We start from the raw sequence: 25,944 nt of genomic DNA on the forward strand, positions 1-25,944 counted from the left end.
CCTGAGCAAAAGCAGCACACAAAAGCAAAGCCACCCTCCTTCTCCTCTTCCTCCTTCAGGTGCATCATCTTCTTCAGCCGCTTTCTCCCTTCTGCACCTTCACATTCACAGCCAACCTCCTCCACTCCGCCTCTCACCTTGAGCGGCTCCTGCTCCTCTGCCCACAGCAGTTGCCAGGTGTCCGTGAGGGAAATCTTTGAGCGGAAGAAGCCAATGTCTGCCAGTCACCCCCATTGCCTGGCTTCTGACAGCTGGCTTGGCGGAACTGTTATCCTACCAGCTGTTACCATACCAGCTGGTGGACTCTGAGGCCTTCCGAAAATTTGTGGTCATTGGGACACCTCAGTGGAAGATACCAGGCTGCATTTTTTTCTCTAAAAAGGCGATACCCAAACTGTACCAGGAGGTAGAAAGGCAAGTGGTGTCACCTCTGGCACACAGCGTTGCGTCAAGGGTCCATCTGACCACGGACGCCTGGTCTGCCAAGCACGGTCAGGGCAGGTACATTACTTACACAGCCCATCGGGTCAACCTGGTAACCGATGGCAAGCAGGGAGTACGTGGCTGTGCAGCGGACCAACTTGTGACACCTCCTCGGCTTGCAGGCAGGCCTGCTGCCACCTCCTCTCCTCCTGCTACATCCTCTTCACTGGCGTCCTCCTCCTCCTCGGCTGAGTAGCAGCGCAACTCTACTGGTGCTGCGATCTCCTTTCCAGCTACACAGCCCCAGCTCCCCAGGGCCTATGCTGCATGCCAGGTACGACGGTGTCATGCCATCTTAGACATGTCTTGCCTCAAAGCGGAGAGTCACACTGGAGCAGCTCTCCTGGCTGCTCTGAAAAAACAGGTTGATCAGTGGCTGACCCCGCACCAACTGGAGATCGGCAACGTGGTGTGTGACAACGGCAGCAATCTCATTTCGGCTTGTAATTTGGGAAAGTTGACACATGTACCCTGCATGACACATGTGCTCAATCTCGTAAGCCAGAGATTTGTGTCTAAGTACCCAGGCTTACAGGACGTCCTAAAGCAGGCCAGGAAGTTGTGTGGGCATTTCAGGCAGTCTTACACGGCCATGGCACGCTTGGCCGATATTCAGGGGAGAAACAACTTGCCGGTGAGGCGCTTGATTTGCGATAACCCGACTCACTGGAATTCGACCCTCCTGATGCTCGACAGCCTGCTACAACAGGAGAAAGCCGTCAAACAGTATCTCTACAACTACAGTCAAAGGACACAGTCTGGGGAGATGGGGATGTTCTGGCCGAAGTACTGGACACTCATGCAAAATGCCTGCAGGCTCATGCGGCCGTTTGAGGAGGTTACAAACATGGTGAGTCGCAGTGAAGGCGCCATCAGCGACTTCATCCCGTATGCCTTCTTCCTGGAGCGTTCCGTGCGTAGAGTGGTGGAGCAAGCTGTGGATGAGCGTGAACAGGAACAGTTACAGGAGGAAGCATTGTGGGATAAATTTTCATCTGAACCAGGTGTTTCCTCAACACCTGCGGCAGCACAGAGGGGGGAGGAGGAAGAGTTGTGTGGGGAAGAGGAGTCAGATGATGAGGAAGGTGTTTTTTTTTTTTTTGAGGAGGAGGCAGTAGAAGAACAACCGCAGCAGGCATTGCAGGGGGCTTGTGCTGCTCAACGTTCCCGTGGTATTGTTCGTGGCTGGGGGGAGGAGGAGAACTTACCTGACATCACTGAGGTAGAGCAAGAGGAGTTGAATAGTACGTCTGGATCCAACTTTGTGCAGATGCCATCTTTCATGCTGTCCAGCCTGTTGAGGGACCCCCGTATAAAAAAAACTCAAGGGGAATGAGCTGTACTGGGTGGCCACTCTACTAGACCCTCGGTATAGGCACAAAGTGGTGGACATGTTACCAACTCACCTGAAGGCAGAAAGGATGCTGCACAGGCAGAACAAGCTGGCAACTATGCTTTACAGTGCGTTTAAGGGTGATGTCACAGCACAACGGAATAATGGTGCCACTGCCAGTAATCCTCCTCTTCCCATGTCCACGCAGACAAGGACAGGATGCTCTAGCGATTTCATGGTGATGTCGGACATGTGGACATTCTTTAGTCCAATGCCTCACCTTAGCACTTCTGGATCCACCCTCCACCAACACCTCGACCGGCAGGTAGCTGACTACCTGGCCTTAAGTGTGGATGTAGACATTGTGAGCAGCGATGAACCCTTGGACTACTGGGTGCGCAGGCTTGACCTGTGGCCAGAGCTGTCCCAATTTGCCATCCAACTTCTGTCTTGCCCTGCCTCAAGCGTCCTGTCAGAAAGGACCTTCAACGCAGCTGGATGCATTGTCACTGAGAAGAGAAGTTGCCTAGGTCACAAAAGAGTTCAGTACCTCACCTTTATCAAAATGAATGAGGCATGGATCCCGGAGGGTTACTGCCCCCCGAAGACTAAGTCAGTCCCCACACACAGCATCTCTGCCTGCAGGCCGCTTGACTGCCTTCTCTGCCACCACCAATAGGGTCCAGGACTCCAGGCGGATTCCTGAATTTTTAAGGCCGCTGTTAGCAGCAGCCGCTATAATAATTTTTCTGGTGGGTGTACATGCCTTCCTAATTTTTTCTGGCTGCTCTGCATCTGCAATAACAACACAAAAGGCATGTACATGTGTCAATTCCCCTTCGTGACCATTACCTTGCCGCGGTGAAGGGGCTTGCATATCACAATGAAGCAATGACTGACGGCTATATGAGTGTTTTGGGGTTTTGGGGTTGTGGACAGACTAAATTCGATCAGCCGGACACTCATTCACTGTTGTTCTGTCATTCAGCTACCTCAGCCCGACCATATGGGCTTGAAAACCGCTATCGCCTGCACTCTGGCCATGGTGCGCACCAGTCCAGCACGGCTGTCACTACAGAAACAGCTGTTTGCGGTGCGTTACACAGTGAGTTTGGTCTGTCAGTGTAAAGCAGTACACTAATTACACTCCCTGAATGATGTATACACATGCAAGATGTTTTAAAGCACTTTAGGCCTCCAATTTAGCAATAAAATGTGATTTAAAACGCGGCTGTGCGTCAAATCCTGATTTTTCCTGGGACTTTTGGCGTCTATCCCACTCCGCCATGCCCCCTCCAGGTGTTGGACCCCTTGAAACATCTTTTCCATCACTTTTAAGGCCAGCATAAATGTTTCTAGTTTTCAAAGTTCGCCTTCCCATTGAAGTCTATTGCGGTTCGCGAAAGTTCGCATGTTCACGAACGTTTGCGGAAGTTCGCGAACCGAAAATCGGAGGTTTGGGCCAGTTGTAGCTGATTGGGGAGAAAACACATCAGAAAAATCTAAATAAGGTTGCAGTAGAGCAATCTGTTTGACCTCCAGACTAAGAAGAGGGACACCCCTTAAACAAATGTCTTGACAACGATGTGACCAGCTGGTAAGTTGTCCTGTACACCAATCTATGTGAGGGTTGTGATGGGACTGAACGGCATTCTGAGCATATACAACTGAATTTTTTTCATAATGCAAAGCTCCAACTTCTGATATTTCAGGTGTAATGGAAATAGGTTTTTTAGTCTGCAAAGGAGTATCGTCAATAGCTGTGACATAAAACTTGCTCTGCAAAAGAATGGCAGGAATACCCAAATTGGGTGCAAAAGTGGTATCAATGAAGTTACTTGCCGCACCGGAATAAATAAAGGCCTCTGATTGGAATGACTTATCGCCCCAATGTATAGTAACTGGCAACAAAATCTTTTTCATTTTGAGGGGAAAAAATGGCTTACCCAAGTGAAGTTCCCCAACTTCACCTAGGCGCTGGAGTTTTCCGGAGCCTTCTTTGCAGAGCAAGTTTGAGCAAAATTACCCTTCTCACCACAATACATACACAGTCCTTCCTGCCTTCTCCTAAGCTTCTACGCAGGTGACAATCTGGAGAAGCCCAGTTGCATGGGTTCTTCACTAGTAGTAGAGTTACCTGACCTGAGGTGGAATAGACTTTACCCTGACCTTTATGGCCAGAGAAATAGCATCCTCTAGATTTCTAGGCTCAGGATGGCTCACTATATACAGAATCAGCTAGGCCGAAAACAAATTGGTCTAAGAGTGCTGCCCCACCCCATTTAACGGATACAGACCATTTCCTAAACTCAGCCGCATACTCCTCAACAGTATGTCTACCCTGACGTAAGTCTCGTAATTTACGAGCAGCTGTGGCTGAAATATCGGGATGAGAAAATATGGTTGCCATGGCAAAAAAAAAAAAAACTTTCAACAGAGGTGAGAGCTACATGATCTAGATTTAATCCATAGGCCCAGGTTTGTGAGTCATCCTGCAGTAAGGTCTTAATTAGCGTAAACTTCTGGGACTCTGTTCCTGAAGATCTAGACCTGACCTCAAAGTAGGACATACATCTGTTACGAAAATTACTGAAATCTGAACTTGAACCTGTAAACTTTTCTGGTAATGGCATTTTAGGCTCTATAATTGATGGAGTAGGAGCCAGCGGAGGAGTTTGCTGATTATTGACATTAGCGGACAAATTTATTTTCTAGGTCAACTGTGTTTGCTGAGTGGCAACTTGCTCAGTGAGATGGTTAACAGCACCTGCGAGTGTCAAAATCTGGTCTCGCAACTCCTCCATTATTTTTTATGGGCCTTGATAGTATCATGCTGATACGTGATGAGGTAACGTACTAGTGTAACACACAAACAGTAGTGCGTAAGCATAGTCAAGATCAGACCATAGTCATACACAAAGTCAGAGGTATCGAGGTACAGAGTAGCAAGGCAATATTGTAGTCAGTAAACAGGCAGGGTCATACACATAAGTCAGATGTCAGTCGTATTGAAAGGATCAAGCAGTAACAAAGCCAGGGACAGGCTGAGTCAAACACGTGCATCAGATGGCAGTGGTACAGAAAGACAAGACAAGAGCGAGGTCAAGAGGCAGGCAAGAGATCGGTACACAGATAAATATACAATAGGATGTTACTTCAATAATATAACCATAATATTACGAATATATATAACTACAAAAAAAATAGCACTGACTGACTAGAGTACATATATATTGTGCGGCGCACAATGTATAAATGTAGCTCTCAGAATCTCACTAGCCAGGCCAAGAACCAGCGAACTGATTAGTATCAAGGCCAGTGAGTGACTGAGTGCTCTGGCCTTAAATACACATTGATAGCTCCAGAAAACACTCCCAAAATTGACAGCACTTCCTGCATGGTGATGTCACCTAGTGACATGACCGCTGACATCACCTAAACCCACCTCCTCAGCCTATAAGGCCTGTCTGACCTTGCGCACATCCGATTGGGCACACTGTGCACACGCGCGCCAGAACTCACCGCCGCAGGGGAACTGGGGACACCGCTGGAGGATGCCAGCACAGAAATCTCGCCACCTGCCCGGACCCCGCGGGACGTGCCACTGGAAGGTAAGGTTGTTACAGCAGGTCACAGCGCTTTGAGTCCCCAAGGAGAAAAGTGCTATAAAAATATCATTGTTATTGTTATATATCCAAAACGTTTCTTGTGAACACAGTCTACAGTAACGTTCCCCAGTGGATAAATTATAAGAGATCCATGCTATCCCAATAAGTTGGAGACTATCCAACTGCCCTCCATGAAACTCTGATAAGTGTTTCAAGATGGTTAGTTTAGATGTGAAGAATAAAATAAACTTCTATTTAGCTTTACTTACAATGGAAAATCTGGGAGAGCAAAATAGAACTTTAAGTAAGGCAAAAACAATGAGGGTCAATGTAGGTCACTAGGGATGGAATTCACCCTGGCATAGGTTTGCCAGCGGAAAACTTCCACATCCTATAATGCCCAGCATGACCTCTGACCTAAAGCTATCCAGCCATTGTTCGTGACCCAAAGTGCCCCCAAACCCCAACCCTACTGGTCAACTAACATCAGGTCAGAGGTCATGCTGGGCATTATGGGATGGAAGTTTGGTACTGGTGAACCCATGCTGTGGCAACTTACATTCCTATAAGTCACTAAACAAGAGGAAATCATTGTTAAGTTCATGTCGGGAGTATGAGGCCTCAACCAAGCCAAGAATTATAGTTTGTAATTCATCACAAGCCCTGAGGACACTGCCATAGGCAAACACAGGGGGGATTACAGCTGCCCAGAATTCCCTCTCAGACCAGGGTCGGTGCAGTGTCTGGGGACAGACACAAGCTGAGATACCAGAATATCTGCAGGTATCCTGCAGCTCACAGCACCGCCCCCTTTCTTTCCCTGCTACAGTTGACTTTGGATGGAGCGTCGTGTGTACAGGGCATGGTGCAGCAGTGTGTATACAGAGCATGGAGCAGCAGTGTGTGTACAGAGCTTGGAGCAGCTCTGGGGAACTTAAAGGAAATGTCAGCCAAATTAAGCTATGCAAGCTCTACTTACCCAGGGCTTCTTCCACCCCCTTGCAGCCAACATGTCCCTTGCCGCAGCTCTGCTCTCAGCTGCCGGCCCGATGTCCCCGCTGCTCTCAACCGCCGGCCCGATGTCCCCCCGGAACAAGGTCCTCCAGCACCCAAGGCTGAGACACCAAAGTGCTCCCCTCCATCCCTCCTACCTCAGTGGTCAGGCCCTTCACACACTGATTGCTGTTAGACTAAAAGGCACCCCAGGGCCCCCAACACCTTAATATCTAGTTATCTGGCTTGCAGTCACTGCCATGTATCACCTTTTCTTATTTCTCTCGGCTTCAAACACAATAGGGGAATGATAGCTGAGTGAGTTGTGTGCCCCCTCCTACACTGCGCCCTGAGGCCAGAGCCTCTCTTGCCTCTGCCTCGACCTGGCCCTGCTAGACAGTTATAACACAGTACTCCATTTCTCAGTGCAAGGTGTGCGTGACTTTGTGGGGCTGTACAGGGCTGTACAGAAAACATATCTGAACTGGTCACGTGATCTGCTGCAATCACAATGCAAAATCAATCATTATTTTTACTTTCAGAAACGATGGGTAGTTTAGAATTTTGTTTTGCAAAAAAAACCCTATTTTTAGCAAGTCTGAAGGTTTTACTTACATCAGCCTTATGGTGAAAAGCACTTAATTAAAAACACATGCAGTCTAAACTCTCTTTTAAGCATTATTTTAGTTTTCCTTTTTTTAAGCATATATGTGAAACTGGGTCATTTCAACCCTTGGGAAAGTATTAAGTATCCTTGGCTCTCCTACATAGTGACTTTGTGGTTTCTTAAAACAGACAAGTATGTTGCTGTAAAAATGTGGAGTTTATAATTTGACTCTCTGGAGCGTGTACTCAGCACTGAAGTATGAGATCCGGCTTGTTGGCCCCTCCTGGTGATACCACTTTCTTATCCCACATTGTTAGTGATTGATGTTTCCACTTACAACCCTATGAGTCATAACAACTTCACAAAGACTCATCTAGCAATCAAGGGGAAAATAGCTGTGCAAGACTGAACAATGGTAAGACCAGCAATACAGAACTGCACATTTCTATAACTCTGCTCAACATTAATGTTTTAGTCAGCAGCAGCACAACTTTAAGATCTAAAAGTGAGTTTGTGGTGTATGACTCAAGCTACATAAGAATTCTTTAGAGATTAAAGGGCAGCTTAAAGCCCAACATGAAGAAAATCATTTAATTTCAAATTTGGTCACTGTGGAAAGGGTCTGCCACCACCTTTGGAATTTTACTGGAGAAATACTCCCTCACTACCTGTTCTTAGGACACTCATGGACATCAATGGCATTAACACAATCGCAGGTAGTCTCAGGGATTGAAAATGAAGAACTGCTTCAGCCTATCACAGCGGATCGCTCCTGTGTCCCCCAGGGGACAGCCGTGTCACACGGCTGTCCCCAGTAAAGCGCTGTAGCACTGTACATCGCAGCGCTGTACAATGTTAATAGACAGTGGTTTCGCCATCTAACACTCTCCGAGTGGCAATCTCCGCTGGGAGACTGAAGGCGGAGCTCTGCTCTGTCATTTATGTGGAGATGCTCGCGCATCAGCGCGTACGATCTCCTGCAATCCCCATCCTCAGCCATTCACGCCGGAGTGGTCCTGGGCTGTCGCCGTGTTCATGCCAATCGGCGTGGAGCAGTCAGCTAGGGGTTAAAGTGTACCAGAGCTGACTAAAAATAAAAGTTTTATACATACCTGGGGCTTCCTCCAGCCCCATCCGCATTGATCGCTCCCACGCCGCCGTCCTCAGTCTTCTTCGTCTTCTGTACCGTGTCCCGTAACTTCAGCCAATTGCAACCAGTCTGACACTGTTTTTTTTTTTTTTTTTTTTTTTTTTTGCCATCATTGATGTTCTGCCAACTTCACTGCTGATCTCCTGTGGACTACTCCTTACCAGATTGATTACTGATGCAACTTTGCTGAACCCCTTCAGCCACATCATTGGTGACATTTATCTCATCTTGGTCTAACTGCTGTCCCCCTGTCTATGCTTCCACTCTCCACACCCCATCCTACCTTATCCCATCAGTACAAAATGTTCCCTCCTATTCACTCCCTTACCCCTCCACCATTTCCAAGCTATCTCCCTCCCCATCTCGCTCTCCCCCATCACCACATGCTCTACCTCCACCTCCTTCTACACCTTGTCCCCCTTCTGTTTCCCCGCACCCTCTCCCCTTTTGTCCTTAGACTCCCTTTTGGCCCTCAACCCCCATGCACCTCCCTTCCCTCCCCCCCAAACTCTACCCACACACCCCCTTGGCATAACCTTATTCCTATCCATCCTACCCCTAGAGTTTCCTGTGGCCTCTGGAATGCCAGGTCCACCCGCAATAAGCTGCTCTCTGGAACTCGCTCCCTCCAGCCACCAGTCTCGCCCCCACCTTTAATACCTTCACACAAGCTCTCAAGACTCACCCTTTCATGCTTGCATACCCCCCTACACCAGCACCATAATATGTTCTGTTAGACACCCTCTCAACAGATACACCTACTGTCTCCACCCCCACCCTTTAGATTGTAAGCCTCTGGCAGGGCCCTCCTCCCTAGTGTTTCCAGCTTGATTATGCAATCTTACTGACAATCACCCCTCCGGTGGACTAGAACAGTCTCTATTTTGACCTATGACACTGTATTGTTATCAAATCATTTGCATGATCTTGTTTTGTTGTGAGTTGCCTGTATGTCCTATCTTGTATGTTAACCCTTTTATCTATTGTGCAGCGCTGCGTAATATGTTGGCGCTATATAAATACAATAAATAATAATAATAACAAGAGAAGTGTGCCCCTTATGTACCTCTCCAGCAGCCGCCGGAGAGATAGGTAGAGGGCACACTTCTCTTGCGCAGACTGGCGGAGACTGGCTGAAGTTACAGGACCCGGTACCGGAGCAGGAGAAGGTGGAGGACAGAGGCGTGGGAGCGATCCGTGCGGATGGGGCTGGAGGAAGCCCCAGGTACGTATAAAACTTTTCTTTTTCATCAGTTCTAATTTCCTTTAAGTTCCTCTTTAAAGCCTTTGCCCTCTATTCAAAACTAAAATAAAATTGTTCCCTGGAGTTGGGATTTAACCACTTCACAACTGAGGGTTTTTACCCCTTGAGCACCAGAGCAATTTTCACCTTTCAGCGCTCCTTCCATTCATTCGTCTATAACTTTATAATTACTTATCACAATGAAATGAACTATATCTTGTTCTTTTCGCCACCAATTAGGCTTTCTTTAGGTGGGACATTATGCCAAGAATTATTTTATTCTAAATGTGTTTTGGGAAATAGGAAAAAATGTGGGAACAAATGTATTATTTTTCAGTTTTCAGACTTTATAGTTTTTAAATAATGCATGCTACTGTAATTAAAACCCATGAAATGTATTTGCCCTTTTGTCCCGGTTATAAAACCGTTTAAATTATGTCCCTATCACAATGTTTGGCGCCAATATTTTATTTGGAAATAAAGGTGCATTTTTTTCAGTTTTGCGTCCATCCCTAATTACAAGCCCATAGTTTATAAAGTAACAGTGTTATACCCGCTTGACATAAATATTTAAAAAGTTCAGTCCCTAAGGTAACTATTTATGTATTTTTTTTATTTGTAATTTTTTTTTTATATTACAAAAAAAAAAATTGGGGAGTGTAGGAGGTAATGAGTTAATTTTTAGTGTAAAAGTAATGTATTTGTATATGAAAAATGCTTTAGGATGTAGTTTTACTATTTGGCCACTTTTTGTTTATGCGACCTGCAAGCGTACTTCCTGTACGCTTGCAGGAAGGGTTAGGAGGCTGGGAAACAGCTTTTTTCTCACAATGATCACTGCTTCTCGTAGAAGGTTTTTCACGTTCATTGATCTCCGGGTGAGCGGGCACCGGCGTGCACGAGCGCGGGGGCGCGCGGACGAGCGAGCGGGAGCGCGAACAGCGGCGGGAGCGGCGTCAGGTTCGGATTTCCCCGTCCCTTGGTGTTAACAGGGTGGAAAAAGGGAAGGAGAAATCCGTACCGCTGGGGGTAAAGTAGTTAAAATATATAACATATATAAATAGTTTATTTACAAAAAAAATACTGTATTTACACCTGTGAAACTCAATGAGGCACAGTACAAGACATGTGACTGAGCTCCTTAAGTTAAAAATGTCAGAACTCTAAGCATTAGGCCGGATCCACACTATAAGCACTTTTGTGAGCGCTTGTGTTTGGTTAGTGCTTGCCAGGGATGCTCAAATTCGGCTTCGGGAGATATCCGGATTTTTGCTATCCGGATATCTCCCAGTAATGCTGTGCGGGCTGGGCGGGGGGTCAAGCTTACCTATCTGTTGTTTTCTTCGGTCGTCCCTCGGCGCCTCCCACGATGCGCTCCAAGCGGCGGTCACCTGATTACAAACACTTCCTCCTTCCGGGTTGAAGGAGGAAGTGTTTGTAATCACGTGACGCGCATGGAGCGCATCGTGGGAGGCGCCGAGGGACGACCGAAGAAGACGTCAGAGAGGTAAGCTTGACCCCCCCGCCCAGCCCGCACAGCATTACTGGGAGATATCCGGATAGCAAAAATCCGGATATCTCCCGAAGCCGAATTTGAGGATCCCTAGTGCTTGCTGAACTGCTCCCATTCACTTTCATTAAAATCGGGGTAAAAATTGCAGGAAAAATCGATGCGATCGTGTACGTTTTTGCATACACAATTGCAGCAATCGCAGTGATTTTTAGCACGATTTTAATGAAAGTGGATGGGAGCGATTTTTTAACAAGCGCTAATCAAGCTCTTAGTGTGGATCCAGCCTTAAAGAGAACCCGAGGTGGGTTTGAAGATTATTATCTGCATACAGAGGATGGATCTGCCTATACAGCCCAGCCTCTGTTGCTATCCCAAACCCCCCTAAGGTCCCCCTGCACTCTGCAATCCCTCATAAATCACAGCCACGCTGCTGACAAACAGCTTGTCAGAGCTGGCTGTGTTTATCTCTATAGTGTCAGTCTGCTGCTCTCCCCGCCTCCTGCAGAACTCCAGTCCCCGCCTGCATCCCTTCCCTCCCTGCTGATTGGAGGGAAGGGACGGGGGCAGAGACCTGAGCTATGTAGGAGGCGGGGGAGCAGCTGAGACTGACACTACAGATGTAAACACAGCCTCACAGCACGGCTGTGATTTATGAGGGATTGCAGAGTGCAGGGGGACCTTAGTGGGGTTTGGGATAGCAACAGAGGCTGGGCTGTATAGGCAGATCCAGCCTCTGTATGCAGATAACATTCTTTAAACACACCTCGGGTTCTCTTTAAAAGTAAAAAATAGAAAAAAGCCTAGCTCCCATGTTTAATTTGCCTATGGGAGAAAACCATGCCTACCTCCTCTGTACTGAAGAGGGAGCAGGGGTGTAACTAGAATTAACAGAGCCCCCCTGCAAAAATGTTAGCATGAGGCCCCCTTGGTTCCCGAACCCCACGCGGGTCACATGATCGGGAGCCGTGGAATGGCAGCAGAGAGTGTTCTGCTGTTAAGCAGCATCTGGGAGCCGGAAAAAAAATCACACATGGTCCTGCACACATTTTTATGAGTGAACACAGAGGTTTTTTTGCTAATTGGCAGCACTTGCAGTTGGGGAGGAGGGAAGGAGGGGCCCCCAAAGCCTCTGGGCCCCCCTGGGATGGCAGGGGTCGCAGGGGTGATTGCTATGCCCATGAGAGGGAGCTTTAGGCCTCATACACACATCAGACTGATTTTAATACACACATTTAACTGACATTCATCTGCAGATCAGACAATCATCTGCAGATCTGAAAATCCATCCTGGTGGATCTGATCTGCAGATGAATGTCTGTTAAACAAGGTGTGTATGATGATCTGCAGATCTCATAGACTATCATTGCATTTTGCAGGAACTGATCTTTTGCAGGAACAGATCTTTTGCAGATACTGATCTTTTGAATGTCTACAGCATCTTTGTGTGCAGCATCTTGCAAAGATTTCTGTCTGATGGGGAGTTCAGCTCCATAGAATAGACTGTGTAGGTATGGCTCTCATACTACATGGAACGGGGTAAAATTGGTCTGTGATCTTTCATTTTCCAAAGACTATGGTCTGATGTGTGTATGAGCCTTAACTCTTGGTGGTCAACATTGCAACACTACATCTCATTGCAACACATTCTCTGCAGGGTCTCACTACCAAGCCTAGGACTATCCATAGACTTTCTTTCTACCTAGGTATGTATCTAATTTTTTTTTTTAATTTTAATTAATTCTGGTTCACTTAAAAAAAAGTTGAAAGAGTAGTGCAGGCAGAGCAGTGATGAGAATTACACATGATTATTAAATTGCAGTAAAGAAATATATGGCTGAAGTATGTTTTCTAAACCGTCGTGCTCTGACCACACAAAATAACACCTGATCTGTAACTAGCACCACATATATCCCTGCTACTGGGTTCCCGGCGATAACTGGCTTCATACCACTCTTAAGTATTATCTAGATCGCAGGTGTCAAACTCACGTGCGCCAAATCCGGCCCTCCTAGCCACGTTATGTGCTTTTCAAGAGCTTCAAATGTGCATGATTATAATCAGTAAAAGAATGACTGCACACCGCCTTCCCATCCAAAGGGAGCATACTGGTGCAGAGTAGCACTGTGGAAAAGTGGAATATTTACCTGATCCAGCACTGTGTCAGATCTCTTCTGTTCTTCCCAGCAGCCACAAGCTCTATGCTTGTAAGGATCCCTCCTGTAGCATGTCCTGTTGGTTGCAGTGGAGCTGCAACCGAGCAGTTTTGATTTCCCTGCTTGCATTTGGTTGCTTGGTTTTGATTGCAGTCGCAATTAGTGTCATTTCCATCTGCAATCATTCTGCAGTTCAGAGATGTTCAGGATGTTGTCATGAATCCACCTATGGCTTGTTGCAGTTGAACTACAGCCAGACAGCCCTGGATTCCCTACATGCATTTGTAATGAGAGTCCTTTCCATCCACAGTCAGCTTGTAGCCTTCAATGAGTGATTACCATTCAGCTGTGTGGGAATTTGCATGTCTTCTCTCATTGGCTGATGTCCATAGAAAAGCCTGCTCCTCCTCTCACACTTTGCCCATCATAGAGTTCAGCTTTGCATTAGCTGGCGGCTGGGTTCCTTGTATGAAGTTTTAATTGTATTGCTTTACCTTTTCCTGCTTGCTTGGATGTTCGCTGCACCCGCAGGGGTACAGTGAAGTCTTTCCTATCCTGTTAGCTTCTAGACTGCCTTCACCACGTTGGTGACTGGTAGTATTCCTGCTAATTCTGTTCCTGTGGACATAATTATAGCTGTAGCTGCTATTAGTTACGCTTCTTCCTGTTTGTGTTGTCTGAACCTGTGTGGATGTTTGCTATTGCTGGGGCAGCAATTAGATTGGCAAACAATCCTTCTGTCTGTCTGTTTCTGCTGGTCCTGTTCCTGTGAACGTAACTATAGCTGCAGTTGCTATTAGTTATGCTCATTCCTGTTTGTCTTGTCCGTGCCTGAGTGGATGCTTGCTATTGCTGGGGCAGCAATTAGATTGGCAAGCATTCCTTCTGTCAGTCTGTTGTCTGCCCTTGTTTACTCAGTGTGGTGGACATCAGATGCTGCGGTCGCACTGAGCAACCATTGTGTCTTGTTTATTGTGGCGGTTATCAGAAGCTCAGATCTGCGGTCGCTCTGAGCAATCTTGCTCCATTTTCATCGCTCCTGGTGTGATCTGTGTAATCTCCTCCATAAGGGCATTCCACTCTATTACCTGATATCACCCAGCAGCATAATCTTGCATTGCTCTGGTGGCACTCTGGTTTTCCCGGCCTCAGCCTCTATACCTTGCATGTTAAGACCTGGGGGTAACATATTCAGTGTCGTGTTCACGTGGGGGCTTGTCTATAGGTGACGTGTCAAATAATGTGACAGATATCAGGAGCCAGAGGTATGCAGCATAAAACATGTGGCTGTCAGCAATAACAGAAAAAACCCGAAGCAGCACTGGAACAGGTAAACATTAAACTACTCCACTGCGCCGCTCTGTAGAATGGGGAGAAGTGGTCCCCCATATCTTCAAGCAAACCCCCCTCCCCCCTATGGTTACTATAGTTACGCCACTTAGTTTGAGACAATTCATTAAATGTTAAACCTTAAAAATCATATGAAAACTTCCAGTGTGACAGCACCAATGGGTGATGACATGCAGTGCTCTCTCCTGGAGTGTACAAGGAATGAATCCAAATAAGTTGTCAGGATCCACACCGTCTAAAAACTTCAATTTATTATAGCTCTTTAAAAAATCAAAACAGGCACAAAAATTGTGTGTCCCGACCCGGCACACACAATGTTTATGCCTGTTTTGCTTTTTTAAAGAGCTATAATAAATTGAGCTTTTTAGACGGTTCCTGACAACTTATTTAAACCTTAAAAATCATTTAAAGAGGAGCTGTCAGCCATACTATCTCAGGGAAAAAAAACAAATATAGAAGTAGATAAATACTTGCTCTACTTACATAACATTTGTATTGCACTGTCCATGTTATGATTCCTGTGAATTTTATAAAGAAAAAGTAGAGAATCCTATTCTAGACAGTTTCCATATTTACTGTGGCTATTTTGAAGTCAGTCGTGATGTAATATTCGCCCTTAGTCTCCTCTGCCTGATTTGTCCACCCTTCACTATAGAAAGTGCATTGTTTCAGCCTGAGAAATTTTGGCCAATCAGAGAGGAACAGAGGTGTGGGAGGGAAAACAGTACGGAAAGAGGTTTCAGCCAATCAGGCTGCATTAGTTAAGTCTGAGGGGAAGTAGAGAAGCAAAAAAAGACAACCCAGCATGCCCTGCAACTTCTCTTTTGTGTACCAAATTTTCTGTTTACCAAATAAGAGTCAGGTAAACTGGGGAATGATAATTTATCAACAAGAAAAGTAATAGTGATTTTAACTTTTGGATTGCCTGATTAGCATCCTTATTACTTGTTAACCAGATAAAAATAAAGAATTAATTTTTGATTTTATGCCCGACAGTTACTCTTTAAAAACATTTTGGCCTGAGTCTTAGACCTATGTTTTAGATTTTGGCCCCTTTTGTGATTGGGTTTGACAACCCTGACCTAGATTCAGGATTGCTTTTGCTCAAGTTCCATCAGAGGCTCGTTTTGGTTAAAGTGTAGCCTTGGAGAGAGTGATATGAAGCCTGCCATATTTATTTCCTTTTAAACAATACCAGTTGCCTGGCAGTACTTTTGATCTTCTGGCATCTGTAGTATCTGAGTCACAACCCTGAAACAAGCATGTAGCTAATCCAGTTAGACTTGAGTCAGAGCACCTGATATGCTTGTTCAGGGTCTATGGTTAAAAGTATTAGAGACACAGGATCAGGGGAACAGCCAGGCAACTGGAATTGTTTAAAAGAAAACAAATATGGCAGCCTCCATATCACGCTCACTTCATATTCCCTTTAAAGATATGGGGCACATTCTCTGAATCTCTATTGTGCTGCCTTATTCTTCTGTAGAAAGAAATGGTCCTGCATTAGGGTCTCTCCATTAACTACATGCCAGAAAGGGAGCAGAGCAGGCAGGAGTGGCTCCTTTAAGCAAGAATTAGCATCAACCACCTTCCATTGCACGGCTCGTCAGAGGAGGCCCTGCCCCCACCCCCTGCACTGATGGAGAAGAGGGTGGAATTTTGGCAGGTGCAAGGGCAGATAGGCGCAGCATGGCCCCACTTTGCTAATGTCTGCCGGGAGAGAAGGCAGCTATAAAAATAATAATCTGAACATTTATATAGCGCTTTTCTCCTGTTGGAGGTAAATGTTACTCTTGATTGATACCCTGCTATTCATCTTGCAGTCTCCATACCAGCCTGCGTTCTACCTGCATTCTACCAGGCACCCAACCAGCCTGCAGTGCCTCACCCACCCAACCAGCCTGCAGTGCAGCGAAGTGAAGTTGCACATTACTTCTGGGTTACAATGCTTGTATGGCTGAAGACTGGAAAGAGGGCTGTCGCTTGCACAAACTGTTCCAGCACTACATGCTGCACCTGGTTATGTAAAATTGCAACAACCGTAATGTCCGTTCTCATGGCGTTAACCTTTATTCAATTCTGTCCTGTAGTTGCAACGCAAGTACATCTGTGTCCAGATATTTTTCTCAAGTATCACAGTTATAATGATGAATATCTGTCTAGTATCTTATGCAGATGCAGAGACATTCAACATTTTCCAGTGACCCAATGCTGTTACTCACTCTCTTGGCTCAGTGCACTAAAAACCCTGCAACCTTTAACTCTTTCTATTAAAACACAAATACTATAAAGTATAAATAAAGAGTACAGTTACCGATATTTTGTTTAATATTATAACACAGTGCAGATAGACATTTCTTTCACTAATGGTGGCCACTAATGATCCAATCATTTTCATCCAATCCTACCATTTCTATGTAATATAGAAGACTGCCTATAGTATCTATTCACTATATATTCACTCATTTTACTCTTCTACTACATAGATTTGGTAAGATTGGATGAAACAGGTTGGATCATTAGTGGCCACCATAAGGAAGAAGCGCACATTAAGACTTCTTGCAAGCAAAGCAACAATGTTACAACTTGTTTGCAGTTGGTAATGTACACAATCAAAAGCTATTCTGTATACACTACTGGAAGAAATACTATACAGTGTACACGTAAGTTAAGCCACGCCTTAAAGGAGAACTGTAGTGAGAGTGATATGGAGGCTGCCATATTTATTTCCTGTTAAGCAATGCCAGTTGCCTGGCTATCCTGCTGATCCTCTGCCTCTAATACTTTTAGCCATAGACCCTGAACAAGCATGCAGCAGATCAGGTGTTTCTGACATTATTGTCAGATCTGACAAGATTAGCTGCATGTTTGTTTCTGGTGTTATTCACACACTACTGCAGCCAAATAGCTCAGCAGGGCTGCCAGGCAACTGGTATTACTTAAAAGGAAATAAATATGGCAGCCTCCATCTACCTCTCACTACAGTATTCCTTTAAAGATGAACTTCAGGTAATTAATTATTTATTGTATTTATAAAGCGCCAACATATTACGCAGCGCCGAACTATTAAACATATATACCTGTATAATTTAGAATAAAAATGATCAAGTGCATTTTACATACAGTCACTGAAACTAATACTTGACTTTACCCTTATATGCATTTTGGCAGTGTCTGAACATTTGCACGCATCCCAAGCACTAAATGAATGCATGAAGTTCATATATGGAAACACCAGATCCCTTTGAAAATGATATACCTAAAGCAAGCTAGCATACAAGATTTATATTATATTGCCAAAAGTGTTGGAATTCCCCTGCAAGTTTGAATTCAGGCGTCCCAATCACTATGGCCACATGGTATATAAAATCAATCACCTGTGTGTGCAGTCTTCTACAAACATTTGTGAAAGAATGGGTCACTCTCAGGAGTACAGTGAATTCCAGCATGGTAACGTAGTATGAAGCTGCCTGTACAATATGTCCATTCCTGAAATGTCCTTACTACTAAATACTCCATGGTTAATTGGTAGTGGTATTGTAGCAAACTGGAAGTAACTGGAAACAACAGCAATGTAAAATAAAAGAGCAGGGTCATTGCACAGATGTTGCCAACTTTTGCGTCAATAGCTACTGTCACAGTTTGCGCAGCCTGGTAAGTGGAGGACCATGTTTGCAGAAATATACTAAAGACCAGACACTGGTTACGGTGAAAGAAGAAATTAGGTTAGTGCACTATTTTGAGAACATTGTATACATGAACGGAAACCACACAGCCATGCAACAGCCCCAACAAACACTACCAAACAACACAATTTTAAATGACTAACTAATAAACAACAAGCACAAATATATACAGCAAATACACAAAGATATGGTACAACAATCAGCAGATAAATAGCAAGACTCAAACCAGAGGAAAGTAGTAAGTAGCACAATATGTATGAGAGAAAAGGCTGGCATTAGATACTTGCTAGAGATTGACAGGCAGTACTGGATTCTGTACATTCAATTACGTGCTCCCAAGTAAAAGCAGATCAATGTTCAAATGGCAGAGAGGATTGAGGCACTGTAGATTGCAAAAACGTGTACCTTTAATCACAGTAGACAGACATCGATTATACAGTTATGGCCGGATTTAAGGCAAGGCCACGAAGGCCATGGCCGAGGGCACCAAGAAGCAAGTAGCGGAAAGTGGGCTGGTACACTTAAAGCCAATGGGTACCGCTAATGAAAAAAAAAAGTCAGATACTCACCTAAGGAGAGGGAAGGCTCGGTCCTAATGAGCCTTTCCTCTCCTCTCCCGGTGCCCTCGGTGCTGCGCTGGCTCCCCCGTTCGCGTCCACCGCTGCAGGGACTTCATAGGTCTTCGGGAGCACTCGGGCTTCCGAAGACGGGCCGCTCCATACTACGTACGTGCGAGCGCGTCATAGAGGGCGCTCGCGCATGCGTAGTATGGAGCGGCCGCGTCCTCGGGAGCCCGAGTGCTACCGAAGGCTTCCGAAAGCTCCCTTCGGCATGTGGAAGTGGCAGTATTTGACCGAACTGGTCGAATACTGCCACGGGGGATCCTGCGCGGGAGCGGGCACCGGCAGAGGAGAGGGAAGGCTCATTAGGACCGAGCCTTCCCTCTCCTTAGGTGAGTATCTGACTTTTTCTTTTTTAAACCGGTAAACATTCACTTTAAGAAGTTAAACTGCCAGACATGTAAACCACAGCGGTCACAGACCCAGTCCTTGTCTGGCCTGCTTCCACAGGTCAAGGCGGTCGAGCAGAGCACGGGATGGGGGAAGCACAGGACAGGGGAGCATAGGATGGGGGTTCTCAAGACCAGGGGAGACATAGTGGGCAGTTTGGGGTTGACAGTGGGCCTTGGGCGGTAAAATGTACAAATCCGGCATTGTATACAGTGAGGGTGAAGAGAGCCTCTCTGCCATTTGAGTAGTAAGTAGCACAGTGCTGTACGACTGAGGTAAAGCTATAGATATGTTTTGGGCGCAAATTTTGCAAGGGTAGATATACTAGGCATTCAGCCTAAAGTCAAAGCATGTACGCTTGTAACAGCTTAAATGATTATTGATTATTTTATACCTGAAGGAAATTGTAATTTGCTAGAACATGACATTTAAAAAAGGAAATTTGCTATAATGTGAAATTAAATTCTTAATATATTGACGGAGGATAGAAAAGTTGAAGTACTACTCTGCTTTCATTAAGAAAAACGCAACAATTATTATAATATAATGACTATAGGTTTTGAGTTTTGTTGTACTACACTAACACACTTTTGCTTTACTCTGGTCAGTGCTCTGGAGCTTGGTGCTACAACAGCTATGTGGCATAGCTGATACCTGCCACTGAGATGGGAGTGAACTGACGTGTATACATCCCTAACCTTGTAAAATGTTACTGTACTTCCTGCTAGTTGCAGATTTGAGAACCAGTGGTTAGAGATGGCCCGAACAGGTCACCGGTGGACAGTTCCTGGCAAACGTCCGCTGTTTGCATTCTCAGCGAACTGCAAACATATGGCGTGTTCGAACCGCCCCCTATACATCATCATGGAGCCAAACTTTGACCCTTACCTCACAGTCAGCAGACACATGGCAGCCAATCAGCTAGCACCCCCTCCTGGACCCCCCACCCCACTATTAAAAAGCAGTTGCAGTGGCCATATTGGATTCATTCTCTGCTGGCTGCTGACTGTTAGTGAGAGCAGGGTCAGACTTGCTGCAGATAGGTAGGAAAAGCATTAGCTAGGCCTGTGTTCTTGTTCCCCATTTGTTGTGAAAGCACCCCAAACTGCCCTTTTGAGGGCTAGTACATCCGTCTCCTATGTTGTTGTTTTTTTGTGTTGTGAGGTTCAGGGCTGGCGTTACTATAGAGGCAAAGGGGGCAGTTGCCCCAGGGACCCCAGGTCTCCCCCTGACTTGTGCCTTGTGCACCAATTTGTTAGAATAGCAATTTACCTATCCTGGTGTGCTGCTCCATTCATGCTCTCTGTCTTTATTCCTGCTGGCTGCCTCTCCTGCATGACCAGTCATTGTGCAATAAAAAGAACAGGATGCTTCGTGGAGAAGATGCAGTGGGTGGGGATGAAGACAGGAATCATGAATGGAGCAGCACACTAGGATAGGTGAGTTGCTATTCTAAAAAAAATGTTGCAGGGGCCTTGGGGGACACAGTAAAGTTGAAGTGGGAGATCTGGGGGCCAGGCAGCTGGCTCAGGTGTCCTGGGGGTGAATATGCTGGGGAGGGGGCAGGGGGCCAGGTAGATTTTGCCCTGGGGCCCCATTGTGGCTTTAACCAGCTCTGACATGTAGTACTGATGAAGTGTTAGGCTGGTTTCACACCAGGACGTTGCGTTTTAGGGGACGTTATGGTCGCATAACGTGCCCCTAACGCAACGCCTGGTGCTCCCTGCTTTGGACGTCAGAGTGAGCCGCGTTGTGCAGCTCACTCTGGCGTCCGTGATGCCGTGATGCGTACTCTTGTGCGCATGCGGCATCACGTGGTCCCGCCGGCCAATCGCTGCACAGAGCGGCCGCTCCAGGAAGTAAACACTGCACGTCACTGAGTGCAGTGAATATTAATTAGCCATGTGCCTGCCTGGCCGCTCTCCGCTCCTCCCCAACGTTACTGAGCATGTGCAAGCAGTCTAACGCGGCTCTGCCGCTTAGAAAGTACTGCATGCAGTACGTTGTCTGGTGGCGCAGCGTTACTATGTAACGCAACGTGGACACTGTGAACAGCCCATTGATTTTTCATTGCTGTGCGGTGGGGTGCGTTACAGGCTGCTTTAACGTGCGCCTGTAATGTCCCACTGTGAAACCAGCCTTATAGGACATAAACGTGCATCATCTAAGTGACACTACCTTGATTTCTCTTTTTACAACTTACACAAGGGAGAAAAAGGAGTTGTAAACAGCTTTGAGTAACGGTTAAAGATTAACATCATCTCTCTAGCAAAAATCAAAGCAGGAGAATAATAATAGTAAAAAAATGCAGTGATGTGACTTTCTTTATACTACATATTTGTAAATACAGTAGTCTAAATAATTTAGAAGGACATCTTATGATTTCAAAGTCCTAATGAAAAAGCTGTAAAGCATTCAGACATGTTAGTTCTGTCATTTCTTCCATCAAATGAGTTCCCATCTTATCTGCTGTTGTTCAATCTGTTTTGGGGTCTTCAAGTCTTTTGAGACAAGGTTCCCATATGGTATTTACACAGAAGATTTTTTATACTTGCATCCTGTCACTGGAGAGACATCTCTCATGCATCTGGTGTTGTGCTTGGATTTCATCTGTGTTTCTTGTCTCATAGTGATACAAGAATTAACACATTTTGAACCAGCATTCATAAAAATGTTGCTGAAACTATTAGAAAAAAAAAATCAGCAGTTAATTCAGAAAACCTTATGTAGTCAAGTACTGTCTTATTCGATAAACTAGCACTTACAATTTTTGTAAGAAGCTCGCCCCCCCCCCCCCCCCCCTCCTTCTTCTCAGAAAAAGGAGCTTGACCAAACTACTCATTCCTGTTAGCAATACCCTAAGCAGCGCAAGGACCCTGAAAGGGACCCAGTCAGATCTGTACATTAGAGTAACCAAGCAGCTCAGGGTGACCCAAACTACTAGGAATGTGTAGAGGGATAAAAGGGACCAAAAAGCCCTCTTACTAAAAAAGCAAAGCTTGGTGTAATTGCCTTCTTAAAACTGAAGGAAATTTGCAATAATTCAGTTATAAATGAACATTTGTGGTTACCCACAATGCACTACTACTAAATATGCAAATTATCCCTTTTTGCCCTTGGTAAGCCAAGCAAGCATCCAGAACCGCTGGTATATAGCAAGCCTATAGCTTTAAGTTTTACACAGCCATATCAAACCCACATGTAGACAGCCTGTTTCGGACTTTTGGTCCTCATCAGTACATGGTAGGGATTGATAAGACCAAGCCCTATTTCATACAGCCTTATCAATCCCTACCATGTACTGATGAGGACCAAAAGTCCGAAACAGGCTGTCTACATGTGGGTTTGATATGGCTGTGTAAAACTTAAAGCTATAGGCTTGCTATAAACCAGCGGTTCTGGATGCTTGCTTGGCTTACCAAGGGCAAAAAGGGATAATTTGCATATTTAGTAGGTGTGCATTGTGGGTAACCACAAATGTTCATTTATAACTGAATTATTGCAAATTTCCTTCTGTTTTAAGAAGGCAATTACACCAATCTGTACATTAGAATGCCCTCTTGCGTATACAGTATATGCTCCTCAAATTGAGGCAGGGTTCACACTTGTCTGTTTTTGTGCATGTTTTTTGCACAGAAAATGCATTTCATGCTAATTAATGGGCTAGTTCACACTTTTCACGTACAGAAAAAAAACTGACATCCTGCAGCATAATTCTGCATACATTATGTTTTCTCTATCGATTACATATGCTGCTATAAAAAAAATTTTTTTTTGCATACAACGCACATGGGGGGGACATTTATCAAGAGAGTCTGAGACAAAATATTGGTAGGTATTTAGAAATCTGTGCAGAACTGTCTCAGACATCTTAAGAAATCACTAAATAGTGCAGTTTTCCTCTTAAACTGTTCTTAAATTGGAGGAGTGAGGCCTAGTTCACATTACAAATAACAAGCACAATTGCAAGCGCTAAGTGTTTTTGTGAGCAATTTTTTTGAAGTGATTACCAGGGTTTTTTGTACGATTTGCATTTTTTGTAAGCAATTCCCGAGGTAGTGACCAAAAATAACAATACAGGACTTTCGAGGCCCTGCTGTATATGACACAGATAGACTTTACTACCTTTAACGAGAATCTGTTATGGAGGGCAAGTCTGCCATTGCGAGTGACCAGTGACCACTGGTAATGGCCGGGGAATCCTGGTTCGATTCCGGTCCGGAGTGGGAGCCTAAGAAACGGCTACCACCACACATCCAAGGAAGGCAGCAGGCACGCTGTGGCAAAGGAGCAGGAACGGCTACCACACATCCAAGGAAGGCAGCAGGCATGGCATGCACGTCCCGAGGTAGTGACCAAAAATAACAATACAGGAGGACTTTCGAGGCCCTGCCGTATATGAGATGAATCAACTTTAAATCCTTTAACGAGAATCTGTTATGGAGGGCAAGTCTGCCATCCATTCAAGTGTATATACCTGCCAGGTATAATACAATGTGCAGTCAAAGATGCAGTGAAAGGTATGCAGTGACTTAACTAATACAATGTGCAGTCACCCAGGTGCAGTTAACAGGTATGCACAGAGTGGTATATCACACTGCGTGCACTCATGTAGGTAGGTGGGTGCACTGAACACAACAGGTAGGTATATGCAGTGATGAGGTGGGTGTACTGAACACAACAGGTAGGTATATGCAGTAATGGGTATTGCAATGTGCACCTGTCACACACACACAGACAGGTAGCAGACAGGCACAGTGACACTGCATGCGCTCACGTAGGTAGGTGGGTGCACTGTGAACAACAGGTAGGTAGGTAGGTATATGCAGTAATGGGTATTACATTGTGCATCTGTCACACACACACAGACAGATAGCGGATAGGCCCAGTGACACTGCGTGCGCTCACGTGGGTAGGTGGGTGCACTGTGAACAACAGGTAGGTAGGTATATTCAGTATTACAATGTGCACCTGTCACACACAGACAGGTAGCGGCCAGGCACAGTGACACTGTGTGCGCTCAGCTCACGTAGGTAGGTGGGTGCACTGTGAACACCAGGTAGGTATATGCAGTAATGGGTATTACAATGTGCACCTGTCACACATAGACAGATAGTGGACAGGCACAGTGACAGTGCGTGCGCTCAACTCAAGTAGGTTGTGCACTGTGAACAACAGGTGGGTAGGTAGGTAGGTAGGTATATGCAGTACTGGGTATTACAATGTGCACCTGTCACACACAGACAGGTATCGGACAGGCACAGTGACACTGCGTGCACTCAGCTCACGTAGGTAGGTGGGTGCACTGTGAACAACAGGTAGATAGGTATATGCAGTACTGGGTATTAATGTGCTGCTGCCTGTCACACAAACAGGTAGTCACTGAATGTGCTGGGCCTGGCTGGCAGTGGCACACACAAAGTATGAATTAGAAAGGCTGTCTATGCAACACAAGTGTCAGTGGGACACACACAGAAAAAAAAAATAGATCACAAGTGTGAATGATCCGACACACAAAAATGTCCACACCTCTGAGCCCTGGGATGATAGCACTTTGGTGATGGCTGCCGACGGAGTGTTAAGTGGGGGGCCAGAATCAGAGCAGGAGGAGGAAGATATGTCACGCTTCCGTGCGGAAGCTGAGGAAGATGAGGTGTTCTGTGTTAAATAGTCAACTACGTCCTGACAATATTGGGGGTTGATGACACGTGCCTCCTTCTGAACACTGTACTTTGGTTGAGGGCCGCACAAAATCATGACAGCATGACCTTGAACAGACCTGCCAGGTGCCCTGCCTCTGCCTGTTGTTTTGTCCATATTGGGGGGATGAAGTGAAAGGTATACACTGACTGCTGGTATAATACAATGTGCAGTCACACAGATGCAGTGAAAGGTACTGATTGCTGGTATAATACAATGTGCAGTCAAACAGATGCAGTGAAAGTGAATACACTGACTGCTGTATAATGATGAGATGAAAACACTTGAAATCCTATAACGAGAATCTGTTATGGAGGGCAAGTCTGCCATCCATTCAAGTGAAAGGTATTCACTGACTAGTATAATGGAATGTGCAGTCACACAGGTGCAGTGAAAAGGTATGCAGTGACTGCTGGTAGAACAATGTGCAGTCACACAGTTGCAGTGAAAGGTATGCAGTGACTGCTGGTAGAACAATTTGCAGTCACACAGGTGCAGTGAAAAGGTATGCAGTCACTGCTGGTAGAACAATGTGCAGTCACACAGGTGCAGTGAAAGGTATGCAGTGACTGATGGTAGAACAATGTGCAGTCACACAGGTGCAGTGAAAATGACTGCTGGTATATAAAACAGCGTGCGGTCACACAGATGCAGTGAAAGGTATGCAGTGACTGGTATTATAATACAATGTGCAGCAGTCACACAGGTGCAATGAAAAGGTAGGCACTGAATTTGATGGGCCTGGCACAGTATAGCAATTAACAAGGGCCAGCTTCGACAGACATGGCTGTATATGCAGTGTCAGTGGGCCACACACACACACACACACACACACACACACACACACACACACACAAAAACATATCACAAGAACATTAGTTCTCAAAAGAGCTGTTTTTAGGTGCTTTTCAGCAATAAAAATCAGCAAGGAGAAAGCTAACAGACCTCCTAACTATCGCTTTCCCTATCTCTCCAATGTCTCTCCCTTCTCTCACTAATACAGCAGCACACAGAGGGCCATATGCAATTCACTTTTTCACCTGACTTTTCTCCCAGGAGATAATTTTTCATCTTCGATTAAAATAACTTTTCAACTAAAAAAGTACCAAAAAGTA

The 25,944-nt window shown here is 45.5% G+C and overlaps 1 protein-coding gene across 1 annotated transcript in view; it reads left to right on the forward strand.

The window, feature by feature from the left end:
• LOC137534035 (sperm flagellar protein 1-like) overlaps positions 1-16,478 on the forward strand; it is a 173,380-nt gene extending 156,902 nt beyond the window's left edge. The window contains exon 7 of the mRNA XM_068255360.1: positions 16,257-16,478. Within this exon, the coding sequence (XP_068111461.1) occupies positions 16,257-16,394 (138 nt within the window). The 3' untranslated portion in view covers positions 16,395-16,478. The remainder of the gene's footprint in view (positions 1-16,256) is intronic.
• The last annotated feature ends 9,466 nt before the right edge of the window (positions 16,479-25,944 follow it).

Source organism: Hyperolius riggenbachi, chromosome 10, assembly GCF_040937935.1.
Source record: "Hyperolius riggenbachi isolate aHypRig1 chromosome 10, aHypRig1.pri, whole genome shotgun sequence".
Lineage (NCBI taxonomy): Eukaryota > Metazoa > Chordata > Amphibia > Anura > Hyperoliidae > Hyperolius > Hyperolius riggenbachi.